The 15,920-nt window shown below is 37.8% G+C and overlaps 1 protein-coding gene across 2 annotated transcripts in view; it reads right to left on the bottom strand.

The window, feature by feature from the left end:
* Ccdc122 (coiled-coil domain containing 122) overlaps window positions 1-15,920 on the bottom strand; it is a 92,711-nt gene that overhangs the window by 20,821 nt on the left and 55,970 nt on the right. Inside the window, exon 6 of one of the 2 annotated variants that reach the window (XM_029556975.1) lies at window positions 3,340-3,913. The exons of the other annotated variant lie outside the window; for it this stretch is intronic. Within the exon in view, the coding sequence (XP_029412835.1) occupies window positions 3,764-3,913 (150 nt within the window). The 3' untranslated portion in view covers window positions 3,340-3,763. Of the gene's footprint in view, window positions 1-3,339; window positions 3,914-15,920 lie in introns of those variants that run through there. 2 annotated transcript variants of the gene reach the window in all.

The following is a 15,920-nucleotide window of genomic DNA, read 5'->3' as shown; positions in this document are numbered from 1 at the left end:
TATCTATAAATCACAGCTTTAAGAAGAGTTGGTATTTTGAGAGATAGAAAATTTGCTGAGTCATTCCAAGCAAAGGGAACTGCCAGAGTTGGTTTATACCAGGAATCTGAGTGGAAAAATGCATGGGTGGAATAACAAAGAGGAAATTTGGCCAGCACATGCAGAGACAGAATTAAATAGTACCAGAAGAGGCTTTGTGATTGGGTATCTATGTAGTGCTTTGGAAAACAGCACAATTAGTCAGTTAACTGGAAGATACATGGTCTGATAAAAAGCATGTAGAAGCCATTTATATTGCCCATGAATAGACGAAGCAAGTGAAGATTCAGCACAGGCAGAAGATAATGTTTAAGACCAGACAGAGTGGATTACATTTTGCAGAGGTCAGTGAGGTCAGAGAATGGCACTTGAACCAGAGCCTCACCTCCAATGACAAAAGAACTTCAGTTCCCCAGGACTTAGACCACTTCTAAGGAGAAGAAAATGAGGAAGAGGAGCATTATAAACTATCCAAAGGAGTTTTTTTTGTTGTTGTTGTTTTTTTTTTTTTTAAGTAGAAGCCTGTGCTAGAAAGACATTGTCATAGTTTGGATATGATTTGAGTGCATCCCTCAAGAGCTCATGTGTTGAGGATTGGTCCTCATCGTGGCAATACTGAGGTAGTAGGTCCTGATCTCTTTGGTGATATGCCCTCGGAAGTGATCAATACAGTTCTCCTAGGACCTCAATTAACCCCCATTGGCTCTTTGACTTCTGGTCTAACAATGTAATCTATCATTCCTGCAGGTGTTCCCACCATTGAGGGGCTAAAGCAAAGGGGGTGCTTAGCCAGGGCATAGCCTGTGTTGTCAAAATTGTGGCCTAAAAAAACTAATTTTCTTTAGAAGTACCCAGACCTCAGGTATTTTGGATTAGTAATAGAAAAGAACTTAATACAGAACACTACATATAAAACTGAGCTATCTAAAAACAAAACTATTTCTCTAAGCTTAGACTTTATGAATGTACAGAAATACCACACTAAATCATCAGGCTTGATATTACCTTGTTTAGGCTTTTGTGTTTTGTTTTTTTTTGTCTTTGAGACAAAGTCTTATAACGTATTGCCCACACTGGCTTGAAATTCACTACGTAGCCAAGGCTATCCTCAAAATCCCAATACTTCTCCTGCCTCAGCCTCCCTAGTGTTGAGATTATAGACATGAGTCAGCATACCCAGTTCCTAGTTCTTGATTACTATGAAAGCCTCCATTACCTGAAATCATTTTCATGATTAAAAAGGATAAAAGTTCTCTTTCAAATTACCATCATATATTTTTTAAAATACCTTGAACATTGTTTTCTCAAATATGACACATTGCCTGAAGCATTTTAACATATTTGCTTTTTATATTTATTTAAAAATGAAGTTTTAGATATGTAATTGTTGAGTTTCAGTCTGACTTAACTTCAGGTCAGGTCCTCAGAAGTAATCACCATGGTTGCCCCCCAAAAGCCCTGGGACTTTCTTGCCCCTTGCATAGTTTCCCAGCATAGTGCAGGTAAACAAAAGCATTAGAGTGGTATATAGAGCTTTGAGACCAGATCCTGGCAGTGTCAGCAGAAGGGGCCAATATGCTTGACGTCATTGATGTTACCTTGAGATAAACCAGGCGCACTATGGTTTAGAAGGAAGCCACCCTTTTAAAGCTTCCTTCCTCTGACCTCAGTCATGGGGATATACTACCTTTGACTACGCTTCAGATGGTAATTCCCTGTGATGGTTAGTGCTATCAACTTGACAAAAATTAGAAGCATTTGGTGGATGGGCTTCTGGGCATCTTTGTTAAGGATTACCTTATGACTTTGAAGTGGGAAGAACCCTCCCTCCCTCACCAGAGTGCCACTATTCCCTGGGAAAGGCATCTGGACTATGTAAGAGCAGTGAAAGCAACTAGCATGCGTGCATTCACTGCCCTCTTGAGCAGGATGCAATGTGAACAGGTGCTTTAAGCTTTGACTTCCTGGCCATGATGGGCTGTAACCTGGAACTAGGAGTTGAAATAAATTCCTTCTCCCTTAAGTTGCTTTTTCAGAATATTTTATCACAGCATCAGGAAAAGAAACTAAGATAATCCCCCAGTAAACCACACTCTGCAACTCTAGATGTGTCTGCCTCTGTTTGGGGCTTCTTAGCCCTTCTACCTGTATGGCAATTCTTTCACACTGGATTTTCCTAAAACACAACTCAGGATGATAGTGATCATGATTATGGACTTTAAGAGGAGATTAGGAAACTAGAGGTTTTCTAAGCTGTATCTAAAATTATGTTGTATAAGTCTATGAACTTTTAACACATGAATTATACTAACATACATCTATATATTCAGCATTTCAATTTTGTTTTCAGTTGAGCATAGTGAGTGCTCCCACAATCTGAAGATTTAACTACTTCCATCTGTAGCTGTGCTTCTGAGTCATAGAACAAAGCTGATTATGTTAGAGGATAAGCCATTTGAAGTGTTAACCATAATAAGCTATACTAAGACTATTAACATCAGTCATAACGAGATTACTAATATCAGGGTCTGTATCGCTACACACTTGCTGAATGTTAGGTATGTAGGAAGGTGAAGAGAAAATGAATTTTAAAAATCTTCTTGATATTGCTGCTTTGAAATAATTTAATCCTACAAGTGAATTATTATTATTATTATGATTTTTTGGTCTTTTTGAGACAGGGTCTCCTATAGCCCCAGCTGTCCTGGAACTCACTATGTAGACCAGGCTGGCCTTGAACTCACAGAGATCCACCTGCCTCTGCCTCCGGAGTGCTGGGATTAAAGGTGTGCACCACCACACCCGGCTACAAGTGAATATTTTAAAACCGTATTTTTAATACTTAGCATTTTATTTTTGCTTCTGTGTATTTTTGATCAATGGAGAATGAAAGAGAGCACTTTTATCTTAAAGCACTTTAACATTTGATTTATTACCACTGATAAAATATTTGCCTTTCAATGAGGAAAATATGTTAATCTCCTCTGATTAATATTTCTTTTAAGAGCTTGACTCTGTTTGCCTTATATGATGCTATAACTTTACTTTAGTCACAATTTAGGAATAAGAATTTATAGACTGGAAAGTGAACACAAATTTTATGCCTTGTAACATTCTAAAATATGTTATTTAATAACAAAGGAAAATGATTGCTACCTCCTGGAGAAAAGAGAAAATTTAGTGAAATATTTGGAGCACTAAACATATAATGACATTACTGTGAATATTAATATTTATGAGTTACTGTAAAGGCAGTTGTAAAAAAAGCAAGATCTCATAAAAAGTTTGAAGACAACTATTTTTTAATATCAACATGAAGTCATTGAAAATCCAATTGTTTCTTCTCTTCTAAATTGCTACTTTGTATAGTAGTGAATTCCACATTGTTATAAACAGGCATTTATGAGTATAATGCAATAATCGAAATACTCATATACACTTTTCAACTAGCCTCCTGTAAGCATTGTTATTGTCTACCTGGTGCTAGTCACTGTATGACTGGAAGGTACTTTAACCAATATATAACTGATCCAAAAAAGAAGGAAGAGGAAGAGGAGGAGGAGGAAGTAGGGAGGAGGGAGGAAGACAGGGACTGAGGAAGGAAAGAAGAGGACAAAATCTGTTATTAATACAGGCTTCTGTTGTTGGGGGCTGGTTGTTAAGAGATCAAAGGTTTTTCATGTATTCTGTTCCATAATGTTGTTGGTCTGCTCTGTATTTCACATTATTTTTTCATTTTGATACGCCTTTTTAGCTCAGCCACAGTTTCTTCCAGTTGCTGGATGTTCGACTGCAATCTACTTCTTTTTAACCGAAGCTTGCTCACCTGACAATGCAAGCGCTTAAGAATTGCATCATATCTCTTATGCTGTACCTGTTAAAAGAACAGTACACATTCACAGTGCTTGTGAGCACAGACAGTAAGTGGTCATAAAGGATACTATGACTACTTTAGAGGAAAGCCCTTGATTAGAAACCACTTATTATAAATAGCAATAAACACAAACAGCAATTATAAAAGTATTCAACAAATTACATATGCTAAAGTTTTCTACATAAAATTATCATAAAACCTTATGCTATGGGTAATATCCTCACTTTTGTGTGGAAACTGAAAATAATAATATGAACAAGGTTTCACTGCTCACAAGTAGTGGTGTCTGGAATTTCAATCCAAGTGATGACAGAACACCTTCTACTTATTAAAACAGTTACCCAGTGTTAAATAAATTTGGCCTGAAGTTGCCTTCTTATTTTGAGTTCCTCTGTGATGAACTATAATCTTATTATGTAAACTAAGAGCTTAATTTAGGAATTTGTTTTTGTAAGAAATAGCTGATTCTTCGTGAATCACAGTACTCAAGCTTCATCACTCGCAGGCTGCCAGTGGATGAGACCATACTCATCATGGCTGCAATCAGTCAAGCCTCTTCCATAGCTCACTTCCATGTGCTGTTCAGAAATGTTGCCTTCACACCATGGACAGCTTTCTCAATCTCTGCTGGCTCTGAGGGCTTACCCATCTATGAATCATTCTTTGCTCTACTATATTCAGTTGAGTGTAATTGGCCTAATGTCTTTCTTTTGCTTTTAGTCAAGAAAAATGGTTCTATTTTCTGTGTCCAGTGGTCTACTAAAACATAGACCTATACATAGGTCTAAAAGATCTAAGAGATAATGTGGTCTGTTTCCTTGTCATTAAGTAAATGAGCAAATTTATTCTGTTAGACAATGATATGCTGCATGGCAATGAAGCACAATGGACCTGGCAAGGGGGTTGGTGTCTGGCCACAAGGAACTGAAAGAGTCAGAATTCCTAACATTAGTATTGACTATCAAGCATACATATTTTGTTTGTTAAACAACTGTTTTGAAGATATAATTCATATATAATATAACCCATTTTTAGAGCATATGGTTATAGTTAAATTATTTTAGCATGTTCAGAGTTGTACGACCATCATCACAATCTATTTTAGAACATTTTCATTATCCTACATAGAAACCAAGTAACTATTAGCAACTGATTTTATTCCTCCTGCCAAACTCTTTGCACTAGGCAATCACTAATATAATTTTCCTTTTCTACATTCACTTATTCTGCACATTTCATATAAATTGAATCATACAATAGATCATCTTCATGAATCACTCTTTTTTAAAACAGTATAAATTTAAGGGTCATCTATGGTATTGATCATCTTTTTTTGTCAAACAATATCCCACTGTACAATATACCACATTTAATTTATCCAGTTCACCGGTTGTTGAACCATTGAGTTGCTAAAAATTTTTGGCTATTATGAATCATACTAATACAAATATTCACATATAGGTCTACGTGTATGTATATGTTGTCAGTCCTTATGAATATATACTTAGGAATGTGATGACCATGTTTAAACCGCTGAAGAACTTCCAGAACTGCTTTCCAAAATGACTGTACCATTTTATATTCCCACTTGTAAAATGTTCAGAGTTACAATTTCTTCATATCCTCAAACTTGCTTCTCACTATTGATCTTCTTTTTCATTGCCATCCTTATGGCGAATGATATCTCACAGTAAAACATTTACTTTTACATTTATTTGTGTGTGTGTGTGTGTGTGTGTGTGTGTGTACACAAGTGCCAGGCATACATGTATGGAGGCCAGAGGACAACTTGTGGGAATTGGTTCTTGCCTTATACTATGGGAGTTCTGGGGATCAAACTAAGGTTGTCAAACTTGGCAGCAAGTGCCTTTACCAGCTGAGCTATCTCACCAGCTCAATAACCTTTTTTTTTTTTGTCTTTTTGAAGTAGGGTCTCTCTGTAGCCCCAGCTGTCTGGAACTCACTATGTAGACCAGGCTGGCCTTGAACTCACAGAGATCCGCCTGCCTCTGCCTCCCAAGTGCTGGGACTACAGGCGTGCATTACCATGCCCGCCTCGATATTTGTTTTTAAACAAATCAGTACAATGATAGAATAAGAGGGCTGGAATATGTTCCTATTTATTAATGAGAGAGAGAGAGAGAGAGAGAGAGAGAGAGAGAATAAGAGAATGCTGTATGGAAGGTTTTTTAGATAGGTTTAAAGAAGTATCAAGTTGTCAAAATATCAATTTGCACCTCTTCAATGAAACATTAAATCTTTGAAGAAAGAGATTGAGGAAGACACAAGGAAATGGGAGATGGAAAGACCTCCTGTGCTCATGGATTGGCAGAATCAATATAGTGAAAATGACCACCTTACCAGAAGCAATTTACAGATTCAGTGCAATCCCAATGAAAATCCTTAGGACCTTCTTCACAGAAATAGAAAAATCCAATCTAAAATTCATAAGGAAACACAAAAAAACCCTGGATAGCCAAAGCAATTCTGAGCACAAAGAGCAATGGTGGGCAGTTTACCATATTAGACCTCAATCTCTATTACAGAGCTATCCTCATAAAAACAGCATGGTATTGGCACAAAAACAAACTTATAGATCAATGGAACAAAACTGAAGACCCAAACATGTGTGCATGCAATTACAGCCACAGCATCTTCAATAAATGATGCTGAAAAAATTGGATCTCCACATGTAGAATGAAATTAGACCCATACCCTACACAAAAGTCAACTCCAAATGGAACAGAGATCTCAGAATGGAGCCTGTAATTCTGAAACTAGTAAAAGGAAGCATAGGCAGTACCCTACAGTACAGAGCTGCAGGAAATGACTTTCTAAATCAGACATTAGTTGCTCATGAATTAAGGTCTACAGTTGACATATGGGACCTCATTAACCTAAAAAAGCTTCAGTACAGCAAAGGAAACAACCAATTGAATGAAGAGGAATTCTACACAGTGGGAGAAAATCTTCACCAGCTATTCATCTGAGAGAGGATTAATACCTAGAATATACAAAGAACTCAAAAAACAACAATAAAAAAAATGAAGAAAGCGAATGACCTAATTTAAAAAAATGTGCTATGTGTCGGCACTTAGAGCTCCCAAAAGAAGAAATAGCAATGGCTAAGAAACACCTTAAAAAGTGTTCAACATCCTTAGTAGGAAAATGCAATCTATCCCCAGTCAGAATGGCTAAGATTAAGAGAACAAATGGCACCAAATGCTTGCATGGATTTGGGGGAAGAGGAACCCTCATTCAGTGTTGGTGGGATTGCAACCTGGTGCAAGCACTGTGGACATAAGTATGGAGATTCTTCCAAAACTGAAAATGAATCTACCATATGATCCAGTCATAGCACTCCTTGGCATATACCCAAAAGATTTATCCTACTACAGAGATACCTATACATCTATGTTTGTTGCTGTTCCTTTCACAATAGCTAAAAAATGGAAATAACCTAAATGTCCCTCAACTGAAGAATGGATAATGAAAATGTGGTACATTTGCATGATGGAGTTCCACTCAGAGGTAAAAAAAAACAAAATTATGAAATTTGTGTCTAAATGGATGGAAATAGGAATATGAAACTAAGTGAAGTAACACAGACTCAGAAAAACAAGTGTTATGTGTTCTCTCTCATTTGTGAATCTTTGCTCCAAATCCTTAGATATGATAATACATCCTGATGTGTCCACAGGAGCCAGGAAAATGGAAAGGAACCATGGGGATAATGGGAAAGAAGGATCTCAAGTGAAGGGGATTATAGGAGATAAGTGTTATTAAGGGGAAAATGAGGGAAAGGGGTACTTTAACTGGGGAGAGAGTAGGGAGGGTTATACAGGGGAAGTGAGAAATGAGATAAATAATGCTTAGATGGTATGAAAACCCAGAGGGACTGGTTCAAAGTTCTACTGACAAACACATATACAATAAATATATGAGTACATGTGTATAGATGAAGGCTATATAATAAAAAACACAGTGCCAAGCAGGAGAAACCTCCTTTCAAGTTGTTGGGCAGTGTACTCCAAGAGACTCCAAAATTGACACAGGTTATTGCCACAGATCTTGCTTGCCTCCCAGGACTTGAAGGTAAGACCCTATTGTGGAAGACAGGCCACACTTTGGACTTCAGACAAAGGATGAGCTAGAAATGACCTGGAAGCCTCCTCCCTGAAGACTAGCTCTCATGGCATCAGCGGATACTATCCAACTTGCCAAGGGAGAAAAATCAATCAATGATTCTACCCAGCTGTAAAGCCTAATAAACAACAAACTATAGCTATTGGTAAAGTAGTGACCCTTTTATCTTGAGGTTAATCAACCACAGTTTCATTGGAATTAAGGCCTGTTCATTGAGATGGAACTCATGTATGATACTTTAAAACATAGCCAGATATACATGGCTGAAGAGGTCATAGATCCTAGAGAAAAACTGACTTTTGCCACATCCCTAGACCAATGTAATTTCTTACTTTATTCTAAATATGCACCCTCATATTTACAGACAAGTATATCCTTCACCCCTCATCAAGGAAGTTTCATTTTGCAACAGATGGAGACTATTACAGAGTTCCAGAACTGGTCAAAGACAGAGAATAAGTGTCTGTGAGACACTTAACCCTAAGTGACACATCTAAAATGCAACCTCTACACATAATATGAATATCAACTGTCACCAGAGAATTTTCCTTATGCAGCAGATGGTGATTAACACAAAAACCCACAATTGGCCAGTGTGCAGAGGACAAGAGGTTACGTGGTTATCCATGAATGGGACATCTATCTCAAACTTCTGCCTCCCAAGGATCAGGGATCATTGCAGAAGAGGAGGCAGAAAGCTTGTAAGAACCAAAGGTTGTGAATGGCCACAAGAAAACGATCTTCCAGACAAGCTGGTCAGTGACTCATAAAAACTCACAGCAATGGTGACAGCACATACAAGTACTATGTAAGCTCAATCCAGACAAAATCCCAGCATAGACATGGGGAAGTGGGCAAGAAATCCAAGCCCAACCTAAAGAACTTTTGGCAATTGATGGCTATTAGGAGGGGGAGAGGCAGTGTCTTATAGGGATGGGACTCTTGGTGAGTCCAGTGGATGGAGCCACACTGAAGGATATTTGGAGACACAAATCAGACTCAATAGGCCATATCATATATATTATATACATATAATATATATAATAGTACATTAAATTGGGCAGTGGGAGGAGGTGCAGATAGGGGAGAGGATCTAAGTATCATCAAACTATATTGCATGAAAATGGCAAAAATTCAATTAAAAAGCAAAAAGTATCAATTTGAAAAGTACATCAAAATAACCTAGTTGCTATGCTTATATTCACAGCTGAAGAAGGTCTCAAAGAACAAAGATCCTCAAGACTGCCCTCAGTCTCTCTCTCCTTTGTACTGCTCATATTTGCTACCAGGGCCCAGATTAAGCTACATGCTGAATCTCTTCCCTGCTTCTGTCTCACTTACCCAGGTTTGCTATTAGCATTCAGACTGTTTAACTTGGTTGTGTAATGGATACTTCTGATAGTATGATTAAAACAATAGACTACTTCATAGAATATATGTTTAAACACAAAAATAAAAAATATGATTACAAAGGAAGACAATCATGTTGAAACACAACTCTGCACCAGCAGCAGAGGAACTGGAATGATAATCTAAACATTTCAAAATACTGACATAAAAACAAGGTGAGAATTTGTCAACCAATGCTTCAAATGAAAGTCAATAAATTTATATATACATATACATATGTATGCTTCCAGTTCTTGTTAATTCTGAAAATACAGATGATGTATTCTAATTAGCAAATCACTCCTATTGATATACTAGCAAAACAGAAAATCACTTAAAAGTATTAAAAATAAATTAATATAAACAAATATATTAATGAAACTATAGCCAAAAAGCTTATCAATATATTTAACTTCTTTAAGAAGGTGTATGTCCATTTGTAAATATTATATCTATGATGGATATAATTCATTCATTAGTGAAGTAACAAAATATATTTGTAAGAATATGGTTACTGAAAATACTTACATTCATATTCATAGATATATTAATAGAAATAAAACAAGTAGAACCATGTTTAATAAATTTTATCAGTTGCAAACTGGCCCACTTGTAAAAATCCTTCAGTAATTAAGCTATTAGATAATTATATAGTGTCCTTAGTGGAACTCTAGATTAGCAGCCACAGCTAGCTCTCACAGCAGATCTTAGTAAAGCTGAAGAAAGAATAGATTGTCAGAAAGGTCTTGTGAAAATGGAGCACAGAGCACAGGCTAGTGGACATTGCATATGTATGGAGCACCCATCCAGGTTCTTTCTGTCTGAGAAGTATAACTCTCATTGAGAGTAACAGCTCCTTGAGCACCCAGAGCGAGTCAAGAACACTCCAATTCAGAGGATTGACTGGATCTCCATGCTCACAACCTTGTGACAATGTGGCTTCCAGCAAGGGGTTTTCCCATAACAGAGAAGCAGCACCTTGACTGACATGAATTACCTTGTCTCCCTGGAAGTCATGTTTGTTGTTGTAATAATATAGGATACCTGTCATTAGGAGACTAACAATATTAAATTTCTAAGTTCACAAAGCTGAAAAGCAGTTTTTGCCTACAGGTGACTACATGAAGGCAAATGTCCCCTTCTGAGTTTCTTAAAGGCCATTTGTTTAGCCTCTACTAGTAGCACTCTGATTTTGATACCTGTATTAGTAATAAGACTCGAATACCATTAAGTAGCTAAGAATGCTGTGCTTCTATAGAGAATGAAGCTTTTCTGCCTGTAAGAAATGGGTGGCTGCTCTCCTTATTAGTTACTGCAAGGTAGGCAAAAATAAAAGCGAGAGAACTAGATGCAGCACCCCAAAACACACAGAGGGAAAGGAACAAGACCCAGATACAGTACTTAGCATCATCTCATCTCCTATTGTTTTTCTCGTCATTCTTACCACTCCAGACACACTGCACACCGATTCCCCAAACCCAGGTGTAGGAAACCAGGATGCCAGGCCCTAGGGTGAGGTGAGCCTAAAACTTATAGGTCCAGGCTGTATTCTCTGCTAAAAGGGAGGGGCACTGAAAACAGTGGCTCTGATAATCCCTGCCTTGCAGAACACTGTTGGGCTGGCAGGAGGAAGCGGCCTGGTCATAAAAGTGCAGGCTCCCTGCTCTGTGGGAAAGCGTCTTGGTCAACAACCCTTAGCTCATCTCCTTGTCCTAAACAAATAACTCAGCTATCCCTGGGTAAGAGATTAGACCAGGTTAAAGGTTTACTCCTGAGCTAAAAGCTAAAAGTTTACCATGCTTTTAGCCCTAAGAAAGAAAACATTGTGGCCAATAAATTACTGGATGGGCATTGATAACCTTGAGTAAAAGTTTAAGAATTCTCCTGTTTCTTTGTACCTTAAATCTTTGTATGTGACTGTCATATCCCACGTGACTGCTAGTTCCTTGGGATGTATAAAAACCATCTAAATTCTAAAATAAATCATCCTGTTGGGAAGACACAGGTCCCAGAGTTTGACTCTGTCGCCGATCAGACCCTCTGTCCCAAAGCCAGCAGGTCCCCCGCTAAGCAAAGCAAACCTGAGTCCTAACACCCAGGCATATTCTCATTTTAAGATCTTTGCACTTGACTCTTTTGCCTGGAAAGCTCTTTCTCAGATGTTTGCATGACTAGCTCCTTCATCCATTTCAAGTTTTCCCAAAAGAAACTCCTCAGTGAAGTTTTGGTTTTTTTTATTTTTTATTTTTAATTTTTTTTTTAGATTTTACTGATTTTTCTTTTATGGGTATGAATGTTTTGCCTGCATGTATGTAAGTGCACCACATATGTGCAGTGCCTGTGGAGGCCAGAAAAGGGTGTCGAATCCTCTGAAACTGAAGTTAAGGATGGTTGTTAGCAGTCACGTGTGTGCTGAGAACAGAATCTGGGTCCACTGGAAGAGTAGCCAGCACTCTTAACCACTGAGTCCAGCTCTCCAGGCCCCTCTGTGATGTTTCTGTTGACTATAAGATCTAATTTTTCACCTTTTCACTCCCTGCACCACATACATTACATACTCATCTTCTTTGACCCATTTTTGTCCTTAACCCTAGTCTTAAAATTTTTTACATTGATTGATGTGTGTGCGCGCATGTGTGTGTGTGTGTGTGTGTGTGTGTGTGTGTGTGTGTGTGTGCCAGGATACACTTGTAGATGTCAGAGGAAAACCTGCAGGAGTCATTTCTCTTCTTTCATCATATGGGTTCTAGGGCTCAAACTCAGGTCATAGGCTTGGTGCCAAGTACCTTTACACACTGAGCTAACATGCTATGTGTCATTATATTTTTTCACATCTGTCCAATAAAAAGTTCCAAGGGGAGAGGGAATTTTATTCATTTATTTTGTTTGCCACTCTAGTTTCAGAACTTAGAAATAACTGGCACATGGAAGGCACTCAGCATACTTGTTGAATCACTGAAGAAATGGAGGGACTGGAGGGATGGTTTAGAAGACACCGGTTTGTTTCCCAGCACCCACATGACTAACAGGGTTGTCTGTAACTCCAGTTCCAGGGGATCTAATGCCTTCTTCTGGCCTCTGCAGACATTACATGTACTGGTACACTTACATACATACAGGCAAAACTTTCATATATATATAAATAAATAGAAGTAAACAGAATGAGGTTGTTTGTGTAAATCAAATTACTTAGAACCAAATTACATTAAGACCTAGAAGTTGTAACCTGCTCCTCTATAGTGCTATGGCGTTGGATGCAGACTTCTAGCTCTAGGTTTTGGAAGGTTTTGCTAATTAGTTGTCTATTCCTTCTGTTTTCATCTCAGCTCCTTCTTCTATGTGATGAATACTAAGGTTTGGTCTCTTGAATATATCCCAGGCTTCTTGGAAGTATTAATCATGCTCATTAAGTTTTTGTTCATATATGTTCATCTTTGTTCATATATGTTTATCTTTGTTTTCCATCCTTGAAATTCATTCCTTTGCATAGTTTTGTCTGTTGGTGATGCTTTATGATATAGTTTTCATTTGTTTAACTGATTCTTTCCTTTCCAAAATTTATTTCTGTTTCTTTTTAGTATTTCAATATCCTTTCTGAATTTTCCTCTCATATTTTGGACATTCTCCTCCAGTTTACTGTTTTGTTCACTTGGAGAGTCTCTTACAGAGTCTCTGAATACGTTTCCTTAGTTCATTACCTGCTTTTTTTAACTTTAAAAAAATTTATTACTTTAATTTTATGTATATGTATGTATCGCCTGCATGTAGGTAAGTGCACCTGTGTCATGCAATACTCACAGAGGTCAGAGAGGTTGTCGGAGCCCATGGGACTGGAGTTACAGATAGTTGTCAGCTGCCATGTGGGTGCTGGGATTTGAACCTGGGTCTTCTGCAAGAACAACCAGTGTTCTTAACCACTGAGCCATCTCTCCAGCCCCCATTACCTGCTTTATTTGAGCTTTGTATGACCATTAAATTATTTTTTAGTATAGTACGTTGAGGGTCTGGAGAGATGGATCAGCAGTTAAGAACACTTGCTGCTCTTACAGAGGACCCAAGTTCAGCTCCCAGAACCAGTCTGTAATTCTAGGGCAACTGATGCCTTCGTATGAACTCTGCCAGCATGACATAAACACATATACAGGCAGGTAGAGCATTCAACCACATAAAACAAAAATAAATAAACCCTAAAAATATAAAGTAGAACTCCAAATTCTTTCCCAGACATTTCAGCTGTATTGGTAGGTTTAGTTCCTACTAGATGGGGGTGGAGATGCTGCGACTGAGTGGTCATGGGTTGTCTCACATGCTTTGTGTTTCCTAGTTGCATTTACATCCGTTGAGATGGATATGCCTCCCAGTTTTACCTTTCCCCCTTTTCCAACTCTATTTGGTGGTTCGTTTAGTTTTCAATGAGTACTACATGAGGGATGTCTTCAATAGGAATTGACTTTCCTGAATCTTGTAGGGAGACACAGTGGTAGCTCCTGTTTATTTACTAGCCCTGTTTTGCCTAGGCATAGGAGACCTTTTTATGTTATACACAGTCTCCATTTTGCTTCAGAGACAGCAGTGCTGGGGTGCTGGGTGGAGAAGATGTGGTTCATAGACTTTTTAAAGCAAAGGCATCAGTATTAAAGTAGTGAAATTAAAAAAGGATTGAGGAAAGGAGCAAAGAAGGGGTAAAGTACAGATGAGAAGGAAGGTATGTGGGTTGAAGGCATGACGGGTAGGAAAATTGTTACAGATGAAGTGTAGAAGAAAAGACTTTTGTAAGTGAAGAAAAGAGAGAAAGAGAGAGTTATGAGGATCTATTCTGATGAGATAAAGGTGAGAGTATAGTGGGTAGCCTAAGCAGGATAGTAGTGGATAGTAGCTGTGGTCCCTCTATTTTGCTATCAGCATCCACTTGGCTCAGCTATGGCTTCTAATCCACCATATTATCTGGACGTCCCTCAGTCGGCTTCTAAATAACTCAAGAAGTGTATTCATTTACTTATCCACCTCTCTTCTAGTTGAAGTCCTTTGCAGTATTATTTTCTTTCAGGTTTAAGAAAGTTATTTGGTGTTTTTGATAGTGTAAATATTCTGCAAATGAAGTAGCTTTTTCTTATTTGAAGATTTCATTATTTTACCTTTACTTTAGAAAAATAGTTCATAAGATATAGAATTCTTGATCCATAGTTTTTTTCTTGTAATACTTTACTGATGCTTTCTATTCCTGACTAGCCACCAATGTTTCTGCCTTTAAAAAACCCTCATTAAATGCTCTCACCATTGCTTTTGTGAGGTTACTGTTTTTATGCCTGCTTTCAAGATTGTCCTTTGTATTTGATTCTTACTAAATATAATAATGGCCTCAGATATGTTTTGCTCTGTATTTATCCTGATTAGAATTTGCTGAGTTTCTTAAATCTTGAACTTATATTTTCAGTCATGATTGGAAAATTCTTGGCAAATATTTCTTCAAAGGCTTTTTGGTTCTCATTTTTCTCTTTCTCCATTTCTGGTACTAAAACTATGCACATGTCAAAATGTTTAATGAGGTCCCAAGGTCTTTCGGGTTTTTTTTTTTTTACCTTTTAATTGATTTTTAATTGATGAGTTGGTTCCTTGCTGCATTCTTACAACTAATACAGATGTATTTTTTTTTTATCATAACTAATTACAGTGTTTTACTTCAACTCTTGAAAATTACTATGCAGGGTCTGGGAAGATAGTTCAGTCAGTGAAGTGCTAGACATGTAAGTATGAGGATCTGAGTTCAAAACTCCAGCACCCATAATCCAGCACTGGTAAGGCAGAGACAGAACGTACCCTGGAGCCTGAGCTCCAGGTTCTATGTGAGACTTTGTCTCAAAAAAAAAAAAAAGAAAAAAAAAGAAAAAGAAAGAAAAAGAAAAAAAGATGGAAAGCAATTAAGGAAGAGACCCAATACTGTTCTCTGGCTTTCACGTGCATGTATACACATGTGCACATGCACACATATGAACATGTACATATATCATACACAATTGATATACATTTGCAATACAGCAAAGAATACCTATAACATATACTACATTCTAAAGTATAGTAAACATACAAAATTTGCCTGAATCTTACTTGCCCCATGTAGTCACCTACTTTCTCCAAATAAAATTATTGCAATAGTTAGCTTTCTACTGCTGTGATAAAACACTGACCGAAGCCAACTTGGGGAGGAAAGGGTTTATTTGGCTTACACACCCTGATCACAGTTTATCATTGAAGGAAGCCAAGCAGGAACTCAGGGCAGGAACCTGAAGGGAGGAACTGAAGCAGAGACCACGGAGGAATGCTGCTGACTGGCTTGTTCTCCTGGCTTGTGCTCACCCTACATTCTTTTTTTTTTTTTGACTTAGAGTCTCTCTGTAGCCCCAGCTGGCCTGACATTCGCTACCGAAGACCAGGCTGTTCTCAGACTCACAGAGATCTATCTGCCTCTGCTTTC

This window comes from Nannospalax galili, unplaced genomic scaffold (assembly GCF_000622305.1).
Source record: "Nannospalax galili isolate Female #2095 unplaced genomic scaffold, S.galili_v1.0 scaffold386, whole genome shotgun sequence".
NCBI lineage: Eukaryota > Metazoa > Chordata > Mammalia > Rodentia > Spalacidae > Nannospalax > Nannospalax galili.
The sequence above is the reverse complement of the archived record's forward strand: the minus strand, read 5'-3'. Positions and strand labels throughout refer to the sequence as shown.